The sequence below is a fragment of the Podarcis filfolensis genome (assembly GCF_964270895.1).
Source record: "Podarcis filfolensis genome assembly, chromosome: 13".
In the NCBI taxonomy this organism is placed as follows: Eukaryota; Metazoa; Chordata; class Lepidosauria; order Squamata; family Lacertidae; genus Podarcis; species Podarcis filfolensis.
Genome location: NC_139615.1, coordinates 1,175,287 through 1,191,988, shown reverse-complemented (window position 1 = coordinate 1,191,988; position 16,702 = coordinate 1,175,287). Strand labels below are relative to the sequence as shown.

The 16,702-nt window shown below is 54.8% G+C and overlaps 1 protein-coding gene across 10 annotated transcripts in view; it reads right to left on the bottom strand.

The window, feature by feature from the left end:
- The window catches only part of MINK1 (misshapen like kinase 1), a 54,789-nt gene that overhangs the window by 13,881 nt on the left and 24,206 nt on the right, over window positions 1-16,702 (bottom strand). For 2 of the 10 annotated variants that reach the window (XM_083580771.1, XM_083580773.1), the window contains exons 7-21: window positions 15,910-16,040; window positions 14,058-14,112; window positions 12,358-12,436; window positions 11,791-11,966; window positions 11,572-11,641; window positions 10,670-10,880; window positions 9,723-9,839; window positions 8,390-8,476; window positions 7,785-7,994; window positions 6,630-6,815; window positions 4,786-5,082; window positions 3,574-3,671; window positions 2,372-2,533; window positions 2,064-2,176; window positions 288-376 (exon numbers count right to left, since the gene is read on the bottom strand). In XM_083580771.1, the coding sequence (XP_083436897.1) occupies window positions 288-376; window positions 2,064-2,176; window positions 2,372-2,533; window positions 3,574-3,671; window positions 4,786-5,082; window positions 6,630-6,815; window positions 7,785-7,994; window positions 8,390-8,476; window positions 9,723-9,839; window positions 10,670-10,880; window positions 11,572-11,641; window positions 11,791-11,966; window positions 12,358-12,436; window positions 14,058-14,112; window positions 15,910-16,040 (2,081 nt within the window). The remainder of the gene's footprint in view (window positions 1-287; window positions 377-2,063; window positions 2,177-2,371; window positions 2,534-3,573; window positions 3,672-4,785; window positions 5,083-6,629; window positions 6,816-7,784; window positions 7,995-8,389; window positions 8,477-9,722; window positions 9,840-10,669; window positions 10,881-11,571; window positions 11,642-11,790; window positions 11,967-12,357; window positions 12,437-14,057; window positions 14,113-15,909; window positions 16,041-16,702) is intronic. The other 8 variants (XM_083580775.1, XM_083580776.1, XM_083580780.1 and 5 more) reach the window with 5 other exon arrangements.

Sequence of the window (16,702 nt, the reverse complement as noted above, 5' to 3'; positions counted from 1 at the left end):
TGCCCCCCCCTGGTGAACTTGGAGAACTTTCTGAGATTCCAACTAAACTTTGGGAGGTTTTAAAATAGAGGTTGGATGGGGTTCGTGAGCTGTGATTCCTGCATTGCAGGGGGGATGAGCTGGATGGCCTTTGGGGGTCCCTTGCAAACATGTGGTTCCATGATTCTATGACGGAGCCCAATGGGCCCACTCTGGGCGGACTCCTCAGGCGAGAGTGGTGGGGAGAGGGGAGACGGATGCAGAAGGGGCTACGGGCCTCCTCCCTCCCTTCCTCAGAGAGTACTCACCGCTGGCCGCCCAGGCCGGGACCGGTGGTCATCCCCCTTGGGCTTGTTCCCTGGCGGCAGGATCGGAGAGCTGTCCAATTTCAGAGGGGCTGGAGCAGAGCGAGAGAGGCGTCAGAGAGACCCAAAAGGGCACAGACGTTGTGAAACACCCCCCCTCCAATGGAACAAGTAGGGCTTAGACAGGAGTGGGGAACCGAACCTGGTCAGCGAGCTGGATCTATAAGTGGCCGATGCTCCACGGACCACTGTCCCCCACCTGCCAATCATCTGACACCAGGTGACGGAAACACCAAGCCCTGATTGCATTCAGAGGGCACCATTTCAGAACTTCTCTGTTGTGTGAGTGGCTTGCTACCTATTTCAGACTGTCGGTGAAAGGAGAGGGTCCCAGGTTCAATCCCTGCCGCCCTCTCCAGGTACGGCTGGGAGATATTCCTGTGGGGTTGGGCTAGATGACCGGTGGGGTCCCTTCCAACCCTACAACTCCACGATTTCCTGCCTGAAAACCTAGCGAGCCACTGCTTGTTGGTCAGATGGACAAAGCGTCTGCGGGTGCTGGGAATGTCCCCCCGCCAGACGCCTGGGAGAACCGCTGCTGCCAGCCAGTGTGGACAACGCCGTAGGAGGCAGCTTCCTGCGATGCCAAGGAGCAGGGAACTGGGCGCCCCCTCCCTGTAGTGATCAGGTGGGATTGCTATGAGGAATTATGAAATATGGAGCAAGCCATTGTGTCAGCAATAAAAGCACTGCGTTGACTGGGTTTGATTCATTGACAGTAATTTCTGATCAAATCCCACAGGCCTCTGCATCTCTGCCCATTTTCTCTACTGGTCATTTTCTTTCTCTGCCTGACAGGCACGTATCAGCATTCTAAACACAGGCCAGTTGTCCACCAGGCATCCTGGACCATAAAGATAGTAGGTAGCTTCTCTGATGTACCTTTCCTTGGTTTTATTAATCTTAAGGTAAAGGTCAAGGGACCCCTGACCATTAGGTCCAGTCGTGGCCGACTCTGGGGTTGCGGCGCTCATCTCGCTTTATTGGCCGAGGGAGCCGGCGTACAGCTTCCGGGTCATGTGGCCAGCAGGACTAAGCCGCTTCTGGAGAACCAGAGCAGCGCATGGAAACACCGTTTACCTTCCCGCCAGAGCAGTACCTATTTATCTACTTGCACTATGTGCTTTCGAACTGCTAGGTGGGCAGGAGCAGGGACAGAGCAACGGGAGCTCACCCCGTCATTGCGGGGATTCAAACAGCCGACCTTCTGATCGGCAAGCCCTAGGCTCTGTGGTTTAACCCACAGCGCCACCCGCGTCCCTTTGTTAATCTTAGGGCCAGGAATTAGAGTTTCACATAGGAGGTGATAAAGATACTTATTTTTCCTCGCCATCCTTCCTTCCTTTCCTGCCTGTTTATGACCTCCGGGGTTTTGCTGAATGCATTCATCTAGTCCTGTTTTATTTACTCTCAGATACGTATGCATGCTCAAAGTAGTCTTTGTAATTTTAACTTTAACTTTGTCTCCAGGTGGTGTTTTTTTTTGAAATGCTCAGAGGAAATCTGATTGGTTCTTACGGACACTGTGTAAAAAGTTCTTTTGTGAATAAAACGACCTGGGCCAAGGGGTGGAAAGGGATTATTATTATACGCACTCCTCCCAGAGTCTTGCTGGTCAAGCCTCCTGTGTATTTTATGAATCAGGGTCCAATCCTTCCTTGCTTTTGGAACTCAACACCTCCCCCCCCCAGGTCACCCCAGATCCGGCTGCCCCCTCACCTCCTATGCGGTTGCGCTCCAGAGAGCCAGCCTGGGGCAGGTTGCCTGTGCCGGACTGCAGCAGACTGTCCGCCCTCTCCCAGCCTGGGTCACTCCTCCGGAGGTCGGGGTTGCTGCAGGGGAAAGAGGGCGCCCCTCTGAGTTTAGGCCACTTTCCCAGCCCCCCAACTCACTCCACACACCACCTCATTCCGCAATGCTTTGTCCCACCACCAACAGCAGCAGCAGCAGAGAGCCCATCACCGCGCAGAGAGAGAGCGCACCGCAGAGGAAGCCCCGCTTGGCCAGCAAGCCTGCTCCGTCATTACCTACTGGCGTTTGGCACGGGGGCCAGAGGGTCCCGGGGCGGGGTCCGGCGGGCGGGCTGCGGGGGGGCAGGAGGAGGAGGGGCTGGCGAAGGGCCCCCCCACCGGGGGCCCCTCTCCAGCCGGCTCTGCATGTGGATGTGCCAGGCGGACTTGCTACGGGGCCTGCGGAGGGGAGGAGCACACAAGCACGTCAAGGGGGCTGCGCTGCTGCACCCCCCAGGAGTCGGGGGGAGGATGAGAGGTGCCTACAGCCCTGCGGTGCGGGATGGGGAGGCCAGTGAGAAGTCTGCTCTGGCCCCAGGGCAGCCGTGGGTCAAGGGGGAGCTTCCCTCAGTCTTGGCAACCCTCTCAAAGAAGAGTTCGGGATACTCTGGATCCATCGCTTGCAGGACGTGGAGGGCTTCGGTTTGGGGCGGGGGGGGGGAGAGAGAGCTGGCCCCCAAGGTACCGTTATTTTGCTTTGACTTGTTGGCCTCGCTTGTCTTTTTTTGTGCGTAAAGGAAATTCAAAAGGGCTTTACACAAAACTGCAAACCTAAATAAAGCCAAAACAATAATAAAAAAAAACTAAAACCATGGATGTTCACAAAGATAATCCCACTTGCACTACGGAACTCCCTGCCTATTGACATCAGGCAGAAAAGAATCTGCACGGGACTCTTTTCGGTGCCTGCAAAACACGTTTTTGGTTAGGCAAAGCCTGTCCAGCTATTTAGAGTGACGTAATGGCTCAGAATGTTTTAATCCGTTTCTTATAGTTTATTGCAGATTCCATCTTTCCAATGTTTCAAAGAGCTGCCTTCATCGATAATTTCATCGTTTTATGCTCTTTTGTAGATCACTTTGAGGTGTGCGTGTGTGTGTGTATATTTAATCAAGATGTGTATAATTTTTACAAAACAAGTTAATAAACGAGAGAGTGCCTCAAACTCTCCCAGAAATGTTTCTGCCTGGAAGTTGCCAGCGATGGCGCCAGGCTGGCATTCCCTGGCAAGCTCTGTGGTCCAATCTTGGCACGAGGGTCCCTCTATCAATAGGAACCCCTGGGTCCTGGTCCCCCCCCAGACCCCTTGGCCCTCCCTCCCTCCCTGAGAGGACCCAGCTTCCCCCGACTCTTGCAGCCTCTCCCCACAAGACGTGGGTCTCAGGGTCGAGGCCCGGCACGCAGCGCTGGACCCCCGGGGCACCTCAGGATCCTCTTACCTGGCTCGGACCGCGTGGACTGGCCGGATGACGCCACCACCGCTCCCTGCCCCGCTGGTGTTGAGTGCCGTTGCGATGGAGGACGTTCGCTGAGGGACCTAGAAGGGGCGGAGGAGGAGGAAGAGGGGAGAAAGCATAAGTGGGGTGGAGGGGGGCCCAGGGAAGCCACCTGTCTCCTTAACCGGGACAAGGGTCTCAGGACAGAGAGATGGGGAGGGGCAACTTTAAGACCCTCTGGGGCTCAGGGCTTTTCGCTCTCTCTGCTTCAGCTTCCCATCAGGAAAAAGAGGGACGCAGGTTTTCTACCCTGCAAGGGCAAGCAGAGTGCTTTGCTTTGGCTGCTTTAGCTGAGATTCCTGCGGGTTGGACTGGATGACCCCTGGCAGTCCCTTCCAATTCTATGATCGCTGTGATTCAGAGGGCAGAATCCAAGGGTCAGGGCTGACCCTTGCAGCAGCGTGTGGCATGAGGCGGCTGCGGTCTGCCACTCTTACCTGTCTCTCCCAGTAACCTGAGAACCCAGATGGGCTGGGATAGACAGGAGAGGCTGCCTCACTCTGCTGAGCTGAGCCACTCTGGCTAGCAGCCGGCCATAGGTGTCTCCTCCTCATCTCTTTGTCTAGACCTTTTTTTCAGGTTGGTGGCCATCTCTGCCTCTTGTGGCAGGGAGTTCCATAGTTGTCCTACGCACTTGGCTTAACAGAGCTCCTCCTTGCTTGCCTCTCGAGGCAGAAAGAGGCCACAACTCCCACGCCCCCTGCGACATTCGATCAAAACCCCCCGAGAGATGGGGGGTGAGTCGGGGGGGGCGGGTACAGGAGGGACTTTGGGGTGCATGTGCTGCTCAAATGATGCACACCACCTTCAGGGCCATTCTCCTGCACATGCAGGACATGCGGTCGTTTCACAAAAAGACCAAGCTCACTTTGGGAGGGAGGCGGATCTGCAAAGTGAACCCCGCAGCTCTTGGGACAGCATTGACCACCCTTGGGCAGACCTTCCCGGTGGGTCCAGCCTTTGCCTGGAATTTGGGGTTGGGCTAGATGCCCCTCGGAGTGTCCCTTCCGACTCTATAGCTCTCCCACGCCTGGAGGGGGACGGGGCAGCGCTGTTGCCACAGTGCCTCCTGCCCTCTTCTCCTCCAGAGGACCCAGGGGCCCTAAGCTCTGCCACGAAAACGCCCCCCCCAGCACCCTGCCCCTCCGCCGTTACCTTGGGAGGGGCCTCGGGATCCATTCTGACCCAGGGTCCTCGCTGTTCGGCAGCAGTGGCGGGCCGGCTCGGCGGTGGGGCGGGCCCCTCCGAGGTGGGGTCGGAGTTCTGCCGGATCATGCCCGCCCTTGGTGGGGATGGGGCGGAGGAGGAGGAGGCGGAGGAGGCGGCGGAGGAGGATGAGGAGTCATGGACGGGGAAAGCGGCCATGTTCTTGCTGGGCTGGTCCTGCAGCGACTGGGAGCGAGGGACGGGGGCTGCGTATGGCTTGAGGGGGACGCGGTGGGCGAGGTGGCTCTGCGGAAGGAGGCAGGGAGGGAGGGAGGGGGGCAGAGGCTGAGAACGGGGAGGGGGGCCTAGCTGCTCCCCCACCAGGCCTGCCTCCTCTTCTGAAGCCGGCCGTAGCACCGCCCGACCCAAGTGCCTGCAGGCCCCCCCGCCCTCCCCAAGAGCCCAGGAGGTCTCATTCTTCCCTCTCATTCATTCCTTGCCCTCAAAGCCAGAGTGCCCACGGTTCTCCTCCCCTTCCTCATTTCATCCCCAAAACAACCCTGAGAGGTAGGTCAGGCTGGGAGCCCAAGAGCACCCCCCACCCCGAGGCGGGATCTGAACCCTGGTCTCCAAGCTCCAAGTGTGGTCCACTAGACCACAGCGCGCCTCCCTCTTTTGAATAAGGTCTGTGTGTTGCTTGCTGGATTCCCATCCCCGTAGGAGACCAGTATGAAGTAAGCAGCACATAAGTGGCACACAAAACGCCAGCAAACCATTCTACATTCTAAATCCTATATTAAAAGGTAAAGGGACCCCTGACCATTAGGTCCAGTCGTGGCCGACTCTGGGGTTGCGGCGCTCATCTCGCTTTACTGGCCGAGGGAGCCGGCGTACAGCTTCCAGGTCATGTGGCCAGTATGACTAAGCCGCTTCTGGCGAACCAGAGCAGCGCACGGAAACGCCGTTTACCTTCCTGCCAGAGCAGTACCTATTTATCTACTTGCACTTTGACGTGCTTTCGAACTGCTAGGTTGGCAGGAGCAGGGACCAAGCAACGGGGGCTCACACCGTCGTGGGGATTCGAACCACCAACCTTCAGCAAGCCCTAGGCTCTGTGGTTTGACCCACAGCGCCACCCACGTCCCTAAAATCTTATATTAATAATCCAAAAATTGAGAGAATAAGGTACAAGATCTACTACAAAAGCCACAAACAGAAAACTCATTCCAATTGTGTCCAAAAGGAAGATTCAGTCTTTAAAGTTCCTTTAGCCAGGCTCCTGTAGGTATCAACAAAGTTAAGTTTAATCAAACAAAGTGTTGGTGATGTTACACACAAGAGCTAGACAGGGTGCCGGCGTTTGTCAACTTTAAAGACTGAATTTTCCTTTTGGACACAATTGGAATGAGTTTTCTGTTTGTGGCTTCTGTAGTAGATCTTGTACCTCGTTCTCTCAATTTCTGAATTATTAATATAAGATTCAGAACGTAGAATGTTTTGGTAGTGTTTTGTGTGCCGCTTATGTGCTGCTTACTTCATGCTGGCCTACTAAAAGAACTGGCAGCATAGGTTCATTTCTTCACACTTGGATTCCCATCCCTGGCAGGCCTGGGGATCCCCACGTGCCCCCTCTCTCCTCCCGTGTATCCTCAGGGCCCGGCCAGGAGGCCAAGGGGTGACCCACTGCTAATCCTCCCCCTGCCCCCCGGGATAAAGAGGTCAAAGCACAGCCAATGAGGGGGGAGCGGGAGGAGGAGAAGCAGCAGCAGCAGATGGCAATGAGCGGTGGGGTGACTGGCTGGTGTTTGTGCAAGTCCTCCTGTGCTCACTTGGGGGGTGGGAGAGACCCTCACCTTGTGCTGCCCCTCCTGGGGCTCGACGGGGCGCTGCATAGGCGGGGTCTGCGAGGCCGGGGAGGAGTTGAGCGACACCGACTCGGAGCGGGACTGGGGGGCCGACTCTGGCCCTGGGCCCCCCAGCTTGGTCTTGGCCACCGGCGAGGCGGAGTTCTGCTTGTTCATGCGGGTCCGTTCTTCCACCTGGAATCACAGAATGGCAGGGTTGGCAGGCTCTCTCCCCCCAGGGTCATCTAGCCCAACCCCACGCAATGGAGGAAGCTCGTTCCTTGCCATTTGAGCCGGTTGGTTCAGGCCCGGCCCCCCGGAGCAGCAAAAAACAAGCTTTCTCCACCTTCCAGGTGGGAGCCCTTTAGCTATTTGAAGATGGCCGTCGTGGCAACATCTCAGTCTTCTCTTGAACAGACTAAACATGCCCGACTCCCTCAACCGTTCCTCACAAGGCTTGGCTTCCAGACCCTTCATCATCTGGGTTTCCCTCCTCTGCCCACCTCTCAATTTCCTTTTTGTGGGATAACCAGCCTCACATAACCAACATGCTTAAGTCTGATGAATGTGTGAAGGGGTTAATGTCATAGAGTAAGCTGTCCTGCCAGGCTTGGCTAGTTCATTCCTCCTTACCTTGAGGAGGGTAATCAAGCCTATGGTGCCCCTTCAGTCTACCTGAGGAGCTCACTGCGTAAAGAGGTCCGAGCTGGTTGCTCCAAGCTCAGACCTCACGGCTCACAAGCCACTACTGTGTTCCTATGCCAATAGTTTAGGAACTTTCACCTCTGTAACCATGCCAATTTTTACTGCCTGTGTTTTCTGGCTGATGTACAGAAAAGCACACGAATCTGACCTTTGGAGCGTTTGCAAGTAAACCATTTCTAACTTATTAAACATGTGGACTTTTTCTATACTAAGGGAAGAGGAGAACTTCCTTACAAACTCACAAAGCCATATTTTAAAGGTTTGAAGCCTCTATTTCCAGGCTTTCCTTTGCTGCGTTTGTTGTGATTTTAAATCTCTGTTGGGGGGGTTCACGCACCAGACAGCACTTGAGTCAATCTCGGATCCCGGCATCCAGGAATTCTCCTTTTACACGTCTATTTTCCCTTGCCAACCATCCTGTCTGAAACTGTGGTGCCCAGAACTGGACAAGGGGCTTACCTCCCGGGCCCAGGTGGGCTTGTCGGCGGGGTTGGCGCTGCGGTTGTAGTGGTAGAGGGGCTTCTTCTCCTGCTGCTGTTGCTGCTGCTGTTGCTGCTTGTGGAGCTGCTGCTGCTGCTGGAGGGACTTCAGGTAGGCATGTTCCTGCTGCAGCTGGCGCTGGAGCCGCTCCGACTGGCGCTGCTCCTCCAGCTGCTTGCGCTTGTACTCCTGGAAGGGAGGAGGGGAGACGGTGAGGGCACTGGGGGGACTCTGGCTCCCAGAACAGGCCAAGAGGGCTGGATCAGGCCAAAAGGGGACCCCATCTTTACCCAGCATTGTGTTCTCACAGGGGCCAAACAGATGCCCACTGTGGGGATCCCGCAAGCAGGATTCGAACACAAGATCACTCTCCTCTTGTGGATTCCAGAAGCCTCACCGCCTCCAGCTGAGCAAAGCCCTCATCCCCATAAGCTGTCTGCAAGCCCCCCGAAAATGGGCCGGCGACTGCCCCCATCGGTGCCCTGTGCCCAGCTGAAGAAGGGCCTTGGGGGTTCCCCCTCGGAGTAGGGCTTTTTGGAGGGGGCCCAGCAGGAGCAGTAAGAAGCCCCCCTCCTTTTCTTTACCAACAGCAGTGCTTGTTCCTGGAGGAGCTGCTGCTGCAGGATCTCCAGCTGCCTCTGTTCCTCCTCTAACTTGTGCCTGATATACTCCTGGACAGAGGGGAAAAGGCAGCAGACAGAGAAGGAGAAGGGAGGGAGAGAAAGAAAGACAGACAGAGAAAAAGAGAGGGCAACAGGTGAAGGAAGGAGGAGGGAAAGCGCACCCAGGCAGAACCGCCACCCAAAGAGCAGAGGAGGAGACCTCCCACCACCTCGCAGAACCTGCCACCCCATGGAAGCTAAACAGACCCAAACACCTGGGAGCAGGGGCAGAATCCGGGCTTCCCTACAATTCTCGGCCCCTAACACCCTCCCCTGCTTATCCTGCACCTTTTGCGGTGTGCCAGGGGAGGCGAAGGGTCAGGGAAAGCATTCAATGTCCCACTGAGAAAACGGAAAATCTGCTTTATAGGGTACAGCTGCATCCTACGCAGGGGTTTGGTCCCAAGGGTTCTGCATGTACACAACCTTATCGTATGGCCACATTCTTGGAGGTGCCCCCATAGCTGGCGGGTGACTTGGAGAGGGAGACAGAGAGAGAGAGAATCCCCCAAACTTTCAGAGCCCATGTGGGGAACAGACCTTCCCCAGAGAGCAAAAAGAGCTTCGAAGGTCTCTGCCTCGCTTGGGAACCCACTCATCACGTGATTTCGACCAAGCGTGGTTGAAATCGAGCAACTTTAATGTGCGGCAGATGCCATCGTGCTGTATACAGTGCCTCGGTCCAGTATACCTGAAGGAGAATCTCCACCCCCATCGTTCTGCCCGGATACTGAGGTCCAGCTCCGAGGGCCTTCTGCAAGTGAGGTTACAGGGAACCAGGCAGAGGGCCTTCTCGGTGGTGGCGCCTGCCATGTGGAACGCCCTCCCACCAGATGTCAAAGAGATAAACAACTATCTGACTTTTAGAAGACTTCTGAAGGCAGCCCTGTTTGGGGAAGCTTTTAATGTTTAATAGGTTATTGTATTTTAATATTCTGTTGGAAGCCGCACAGAGTGGCTGAGGAAACCCAGCCAGATGGGTGGGCTTTGATTAATAAATTATTATTATTATTATTACTGAGTCAGACCCACTGGGGTCCAGGTTGCTCAGTGCGGCCTACACTGACCGGCAACAGCGGCGCTCCCCATATTTTCAGGCAGGGGAGCCTCTCCCAGCCCTACCTAGGGACGAAACCCCCGAACTGGTGCTCAACCCGGTGAGCTTTGATGGCGTTTTGCCCGGTCTTGCCCACCTGGCCCAAGCCTGGGCTGCTGCTGCTCCCCCCCCTTCTAACGGCCCCCCAGCCTGCCCCACCTGCTCTCGCTCAGCCTGCCGGCGCTCCTCCTCCCGGCGCATGACCTGCATGTCCTCCAGGCGCCGCTGCTGCTCCTTCTCCTGCATCTTGCGCTGCTCCCTCTCTCGGCGCTGTTGCTGCGAGGGAAGAGGGGCGGGGAGGCGTCAGAGGAGAGTCTTCCGAGCCCCAGAACGAGAAAGCAGGCAGGCTGGGGCCAGGAGGAATCGACTCGAGGGCCTCCGCCTCAGTGGCCCCGGGGAAAACCATGCCCTGCCCCTCCACCTAAGTTCTAACTTTGCGCGGCGACTTCCAGGGACGGTGGAACAGCACATGTTGCCAAGAACAACTGGGGTTTCTTCTGTTATATTTCCCCTTTTCTGCGAAGGCCCTGTACTACAACCTGCTGTTGTCATTGCTGATATTACTATTTCTTCTCTCCTTCTTTATATCTGTTTGTAACCGAAGCAATTTTCCTTTTTTTTTAAGCCTCGGGTCCTCTGTGTGCTGAGCTGCCAAATGAGCTCAGTCAAAGCAGAGAAGCCCCTGCAAATCCTCAGCTCCTCTGCAAGTTGAGCTGCGTCAAACGCTCTCTGACAAACCCTCCCTGCTTTGCTACCAAGCCGGAGTACCCCTCTGCCGCTGCTAATATTGGATACTTCTGGATAGCGTTTCCTAAACACCTGACAGCAACGAGAAACGGAGCCTTTACTGACGTTGGCCCGGCCCTGTGGAACTCCCTGCCACTAGAGATCCAATGTCTAAACGCCTGCTGAAAACTTCTCTATTCCGCCGGGACAAGGCAGGCAATTAAGAAGACGTCCTCCCCCAATGGTTAACTGATGTCTGTTTTGAACATATGGCTTCATGCATTTTTGTGGCAAACTGCTTCGATATCTTTAACGAAACAGCGCTCTGCAAGTTTACTTTAGCGCAGCACCCGTCTGCCCATTTCACCCGCCTGGCTCACCTCCTCCACGCGCCGCCTCTCCTCCTTCTGCTCCTCGATGCGCCGCTGGCGCTGGTGCAGCAGGTGCTTGATGTGGGCCTCGGAGTCGCGGTGCTGGGCTGCCAGCTGCTGCTGCTGCTGCTTCAGGGCCTCCGAGTTGCTCTTGTTCTCCTGCTGCAGGCGGAGGAACTCCCGGCGCAGCGTCGACTCCCCAGGGACGTTCATGATGGAGCTGGCGGGAGGGGAGGCAGGAAGGCTCCCTGGATCAGGCCGACCAGGTGCCCGTCGGGGGAAACCAGCGAGCGGGACCCAAGTGCGAAAGCCGCTCTCCCCTGCTGCGGTTTCCGGTGCGGGGGAGGTTCAGGAACACCGCCGCCTCCGAAAGGGGAGGACGGAGCAGAGCCCTTGTGGCGAAGAGCTCTGTTCCGCGCAGGAGGCTGTCTTATGCAGAAACAGACCGTTGGTCTATCTGGCTCTGTGCTGCCTACACGGGCTGGCAGCTATGGCGCCCCAGGATTTCAGGCAGGAGGCTCTGCCAGCCCTACCTGGAGATGCTGCCAGCGGGGACTGAACCAGGGACTTTCCGCTGGCAAGGCAGATGCTCTGCTACTGACGCCCTTTGTCACGCCAGACTCAGGCGTGGAGTGAGGGGCTTGCCAGGCCCGCCCCCTGCCTCATACCACCTGCCAAACCTACCAGGAAATGGGTCCCAGACATCTGAAGGCAGCCCTGATCAGGGAAGCTTTCAATGTTCGGTAGATTATTGTATTTTAATATTCTGTTGGAAGCCGCCCAGAGTGGCTGGGGAAACCCAGCCAGATGGGCAGGGTATACATAAATAATAATAATAATAATTATCCCACACAGGGGAGCTAGTTGGGGGGCTCCTGTTCCCAGCACACTCTCATCTCTGCCCTGCTTACCTGGGCTCCCCTTCCTCGCCGCGCCCGTCTTCCTCTTCCTCACTGCCGCTGTACTCATACTCCGTCTCGTCTGCCGGAAGAGGCAACGTGGGCAAAAATCAGGGGAGTACGTGGGGGTTGAGCCCCTCAACGTCTCCCTTACCTCTGCCCCACAGAATGGCGGTGCAGTGCAGGAATCCCGGCCACTGTCTCCCTGGGCTCCCCCTCTGCCCCACTCACCTTTCTCCCCTCTCTTCTTGCGGGTGCGGTCGATGTGGTCCTTGAGCTGGATGCGGACCTGCCGCTCCGTGGGCTGGTCCCGGACGAAGGGGAACTTGAGGAGCTGCTCCGTCGGGGGGCGGCTGGTGTAGGCCTTGATCAGGCAGTTGTCAATGAAGTCGATGAACTTCTTGGACCTGCGAAGGGGGGGGGCCAGGCAGGTCTCAGTCTCCCCACACGAGCTCAGGCGAGCCAAGGGTCAGGCAAGATGCCTCCGAGCTCACTGCGCCCCCCCCCCCACCTGAGGAACCTCCCTCTGTCCCAGCCTGCCGGGAGGAAAGCCAAGTCGGCTCCCATTTGCTCCTTGGGGAGGACCAGCCCCAAAGCCCAGAAGTGCCCGGGATACAATCCCCGCCGTCTGGGGCCCAAGACCCGAGTACCCTCCCGCCTTGACGATTCTGCTGAACTCGGTTGTGATGCCAAGCCAGCAGAGAGCACAAGAAGCGCAGCCCGCGAGCCGTTAACGCCAGGCAGGCCAGCACCCAGTTCTGCCCTCTTCTTCCTGGGTGGGGGCAGCAGCAAACCTACCACTTCTTGGATTTCAACTTGGGCGGCGGGTTGCGAGGGATGAGGAAGAGGGCCCTCATGGGGTGCATGTCGCACAGGGCTGCCAAGAGGAGGGGGAGAGAGGGAGAGGTGAGAAGCACGACCACCCCTCGCCCACCATGGCTCATGCAGTTTTATTCCATTGAATTTACAGTGGTACCTCTGGCTGCGAATGGGATCTGTTCTGGAGGCCCGTTCGCAACATGAGCAGAACGCAACCTGTGTCTGCACGTGTCGCGATTTGCCGCTCCTGCGCATTACGTCATTTTGCGCGTCTGCACGTGTGGCGAAACCCGGAAGTAACCCTTTCTGGTACTTCCGGGTCGCCGCAGGATGCAACCTGAAAACACGCAACCTGAAGCAAACGTAACATGAGGTATGACTGTATTTCTTTTCTAATTCTTATTATGTTCTTTCAACACATAACAACATCGTACAGGTGAGCAATGAAGCATCCCACCCTAACCAAAAATTTGGTGTTTAGGGCAAGGCGTGTAAAATAACAACCAAGTAAGTTTTTATCCCAGGCTACTATTTGTAAAAGAGACAACAAAACAGTTTATTTTAACAGGAATGTTTTCTACTGTGAGCTGAGTCCTCTCTCTTCATTTTTTTCAGCCAGGTTCGTAATAAAGCCCGGCCATTCAATTACATAGAAGTCTTTGCGCTTTTGGCTGACTAACATCCTATATCCTTCTAAATGTTTTTGCATGAGGGTTTTTGTTTTTTTATTTTGTGTTTTTATCTTGTATTTTTATGCTCTGGGATCTACGGATCAAGGGCGGTATACAAATTCAATAAACAAAATAACAGTAATAATAATACTGTTAATTTCTCAGCCGACTTTTCCACAAGTGCCGTTTGCCATACTGCGTTGTTGTACCAATTTGTGAGATAAGCCCCTCCAAGTTCTTCCAGGGTCTCCTTGCTATGAACCTGGCTGCCGGCAGGAGAGACAGTTAACTGGAGGATGAAGCTGCAAGTTAGCATCATCTCCCATTTGGAGATGTTTCACCCTCACAGAACTTTCCCACATCTCTGGCATGTCTGTGGATTAGAGCCTGTTAAGGCAAAGGAGGACCCCCCAGTCCCCAAAGACCCCATGGAATCTAGGCCTTCCCTTTCTGGAGAAGCCCAGCCCCACGCGCCAGCCTTCCTCAAGGAGCCAGGATCCCTGGGCCGGAGGGAGCCACAGGATGCTACTTGCTGCCCTGCCCCAGCCCCGGGTTCAAGACCAGACAATTCCTGCCTCAAGCCACAACCATGCCTCCTCCTCTCCCTCTCTCCACCCCGTATCTCTCTCCAACGTGTCCTACGGGGGATATACGCTTGGTATTTATTACCCCTGCTCTGCAAAGATCTCCAAATGAATCCGAACTTCAATGTCTGAAATCCCTGGTAGAGGACAAGGATCCTGAGATCACGTTAAGGGTAGCCAAATTCTGTGCGATGGCCACAAAACTTAGGGAACAAGCTGTGCTATCGTAAGGATTAAGGTTTTAAATGATAATATGTTAGTGACTAAGTTTTAATTCATATATTTTTAAACTGTTGCTATATCTGTATTGTCCCTGTTATAATTGCAAATTCAAATGTATCCCTATCGCGTTTTATGACTTCCTTGATATTGCATGCGGGCTGGAACTGGTCTGTGACCGAAATAATAAATTCAAGACACTCACGTGGCGCTCCCTCGGCCATCTCGATGGCGGTGATCCCCAGGGACCAGATGTCGCTCTGCGGGGAGGAAGAGGAGAAAGGTTGTCGCAAAGGCAGACGCCTCGTCCTTCCCTGTCGGTCTGCCCTTGTCCTCTTCCTTGCTCCTTCTCACCCCTTCCTTGCCTGGGGAGCAGCAGCAGCAAGCCTCTCCTCTGCTCCTCGCATTCCCAAATCCTCCTGCTCCTGCCTCGCCATACGGCAGTCTCTAGGAATTTCAGGAGGGGAGAGAGGCTGCTCCTGCGTTTGGGGTGCTGCCTGTGGGGTTTTCCCCTCTGGGGGGCATCTGATGGGCCACCAGGAGCGTGGGCTGTGCTGGACTGGGTGGGAACCCTGGGGCACCCCTGGTCCAGCTGCTGCAGGATTCTGCTTGTGCTGAATCAGGCCAGGATCACATCTGGTCCAGCATCCTGCTCTCACAGGGGTTGACCAGATGCCTCAAAGGGAAACACGAAAGCAGGGAAATGATTGAAGAACAGATGTAAATGCGAGTAAGACAACTAAGAGACATGCGGTGAAAGTCTTTTATAATATTTTAACTAAGATTTATATATTGCAGTATTTGAAGCAAGAATTTGATAACATTCCAGGTTATGAAAAGTACCATATTTTTCGCCCCATAAGACGCACCTGACCATAAGACACAGCTAGTTTTTAGAGGGGGAATGCAAGAAAAAAAATATTCTTTAAAGGGAGCGCTGAGCAGAGCCTGTATGCATCCCAGGCTCTGCTCAGCGCTCCTTTTCACAAGCCGCGTGGTGTGTGTGTGCGGCGCTTGCAGTCACTGACGGGTTGCCCTTCTCCTCCTCAGGAAAAAGCCCCCAAGAGCCGCACACACGCTCCGCACGGCTCGTAAAAGGGAGCGCAGCTCTTGCGGGCTTTTCCGGGAGGTGAGGAAAGGGACAAAGTCCAGCTAAGCCAGAAGCTAGAACAGCGAGCGGGAGTGCAGCGGTCCCTCTCGCACAGCCTGCATTCGCTCCATAAGATACACACACATTTCCCCTTATTTTTTCTTTTCTTTTCTTTTGTCTTTTGTCTTTATATCTTTTATTTTTCCTTTTCTTTCTTTTTCTTTTTGTTAGTTTCCATTTTGGAAAATATGTATATAAGCGTGCTTACAGTGTTATGTATTGTTCTTTGGGTTTTTTTTTTGTTTAATTTCTATTTTTTTGAAAAAACCAGTCAATAAATAATTTAAAACGAAAGCAGGATGCAAGCACAGGAGCACCGCTCTCCCCTCCTGGGGTTTCTGGCCACTGGGATTCAGAAACACGGCTGCCTCTGACTCTGGAGGCAGAACAGAGTCACCAACAGGCCTCTCCCCCTCCATGCATTTGTCTAAGCTTCTTTCAAAGCCATCCGGGATGGTAGGTGTCATGGTTCCTTGTGGGAGGGAGTCCCATAGTTTAAAGACACCCCGCATGGAAAATTCGTTTCTTTTATCTATTCTGAATCTTCCAACGTTCAACATCATTGGATGCCCACATGTTTACGCAAGAGGGAGGAAAACTTCCCCCTATCCACTTTCTCTGCCCTGTGTATCGTTTTGCAAACTTCTGTCATGTCGCCTCTCGCCCGCTTTTCCCCTGAAAAGTCCCAAATGTTGCCATCTTTCCTCACACAGCAGCTCTACACCTGGGTTGTCACGGTAAAGACAGACTGGGCCAGGCTGGATGGATCCCCTGGAGTTCCCCTTATCCTCTTGCACCCGACAGCGTCCTTTGAACATCTTCAGGGCAGCAGCTGCCCTGCTCCTGCCAGGACGTGGGGGGGGGGATTGGGGGGAGGCACTCTGAGCTTTGGGGAGGTGGCACCTACCCTGTAGTCGTATGTGGCGTCAGGGTTCTCATCGCAGGCAATCACCTCTGGCGCCATCCAGTAAGGGGTGCCGATGAACGTGTTCCGACGCCCCACCGTGCGATCCAGTTGGGCGCTGACCCCAAAGTCAACTGCAGGAGGGGGAAGAGAGCAGGAGAGTTGGCTGGTTGCAAAGGCTGCCTGGCTCCCGGGGAGGGGGCACGTCACAGACACGGGCCGGGGCGGATCCACAGGGGGGAGGGCATGCAAAAGCTGTACGTTTCCCAGCACAATTCAAAGTGTTGGTGCTGATCTTTAAAGCCCTAAACGGCCTGGGTCCTGTATACCTGAAGGAGCGTCTCCACCCCCATCATTCTGCCCGGACACTGAGGTCCAGCTCTGAGGGCCTTCTGGCGGTTCCCTCGCTGCGAGAAGCCAAGTTACAGGGAACCAGGCAGAGGGCCTTCTCGGTGGTGGTGCCTGCCCTGTGGAATGCCCTCCCATCAGATGTCAAGGAAATAAACAACTGACTTTTAGAAGACATCTGAAGGCAGCCCTGTCTAGGGAAGCTTTTGTCATGTTTTTAATATTCTGGTGGGAGCCCCCAGAGTGGCTGGGGAAACCCAGCCAGATGGGCAGGGTATAAATTTATTATTATTATTATTATTATTATTATTATTATTATTATTATTATTATTACTACTGCTATTGTTATTATTCCCACAGAGGCATGAAAGGCCCTCGGACCAGATGGCGATTCATTATTTGTACATTTTAATGCCACCTTTATCTTCCAAGGAGCTCAAGGTGATGT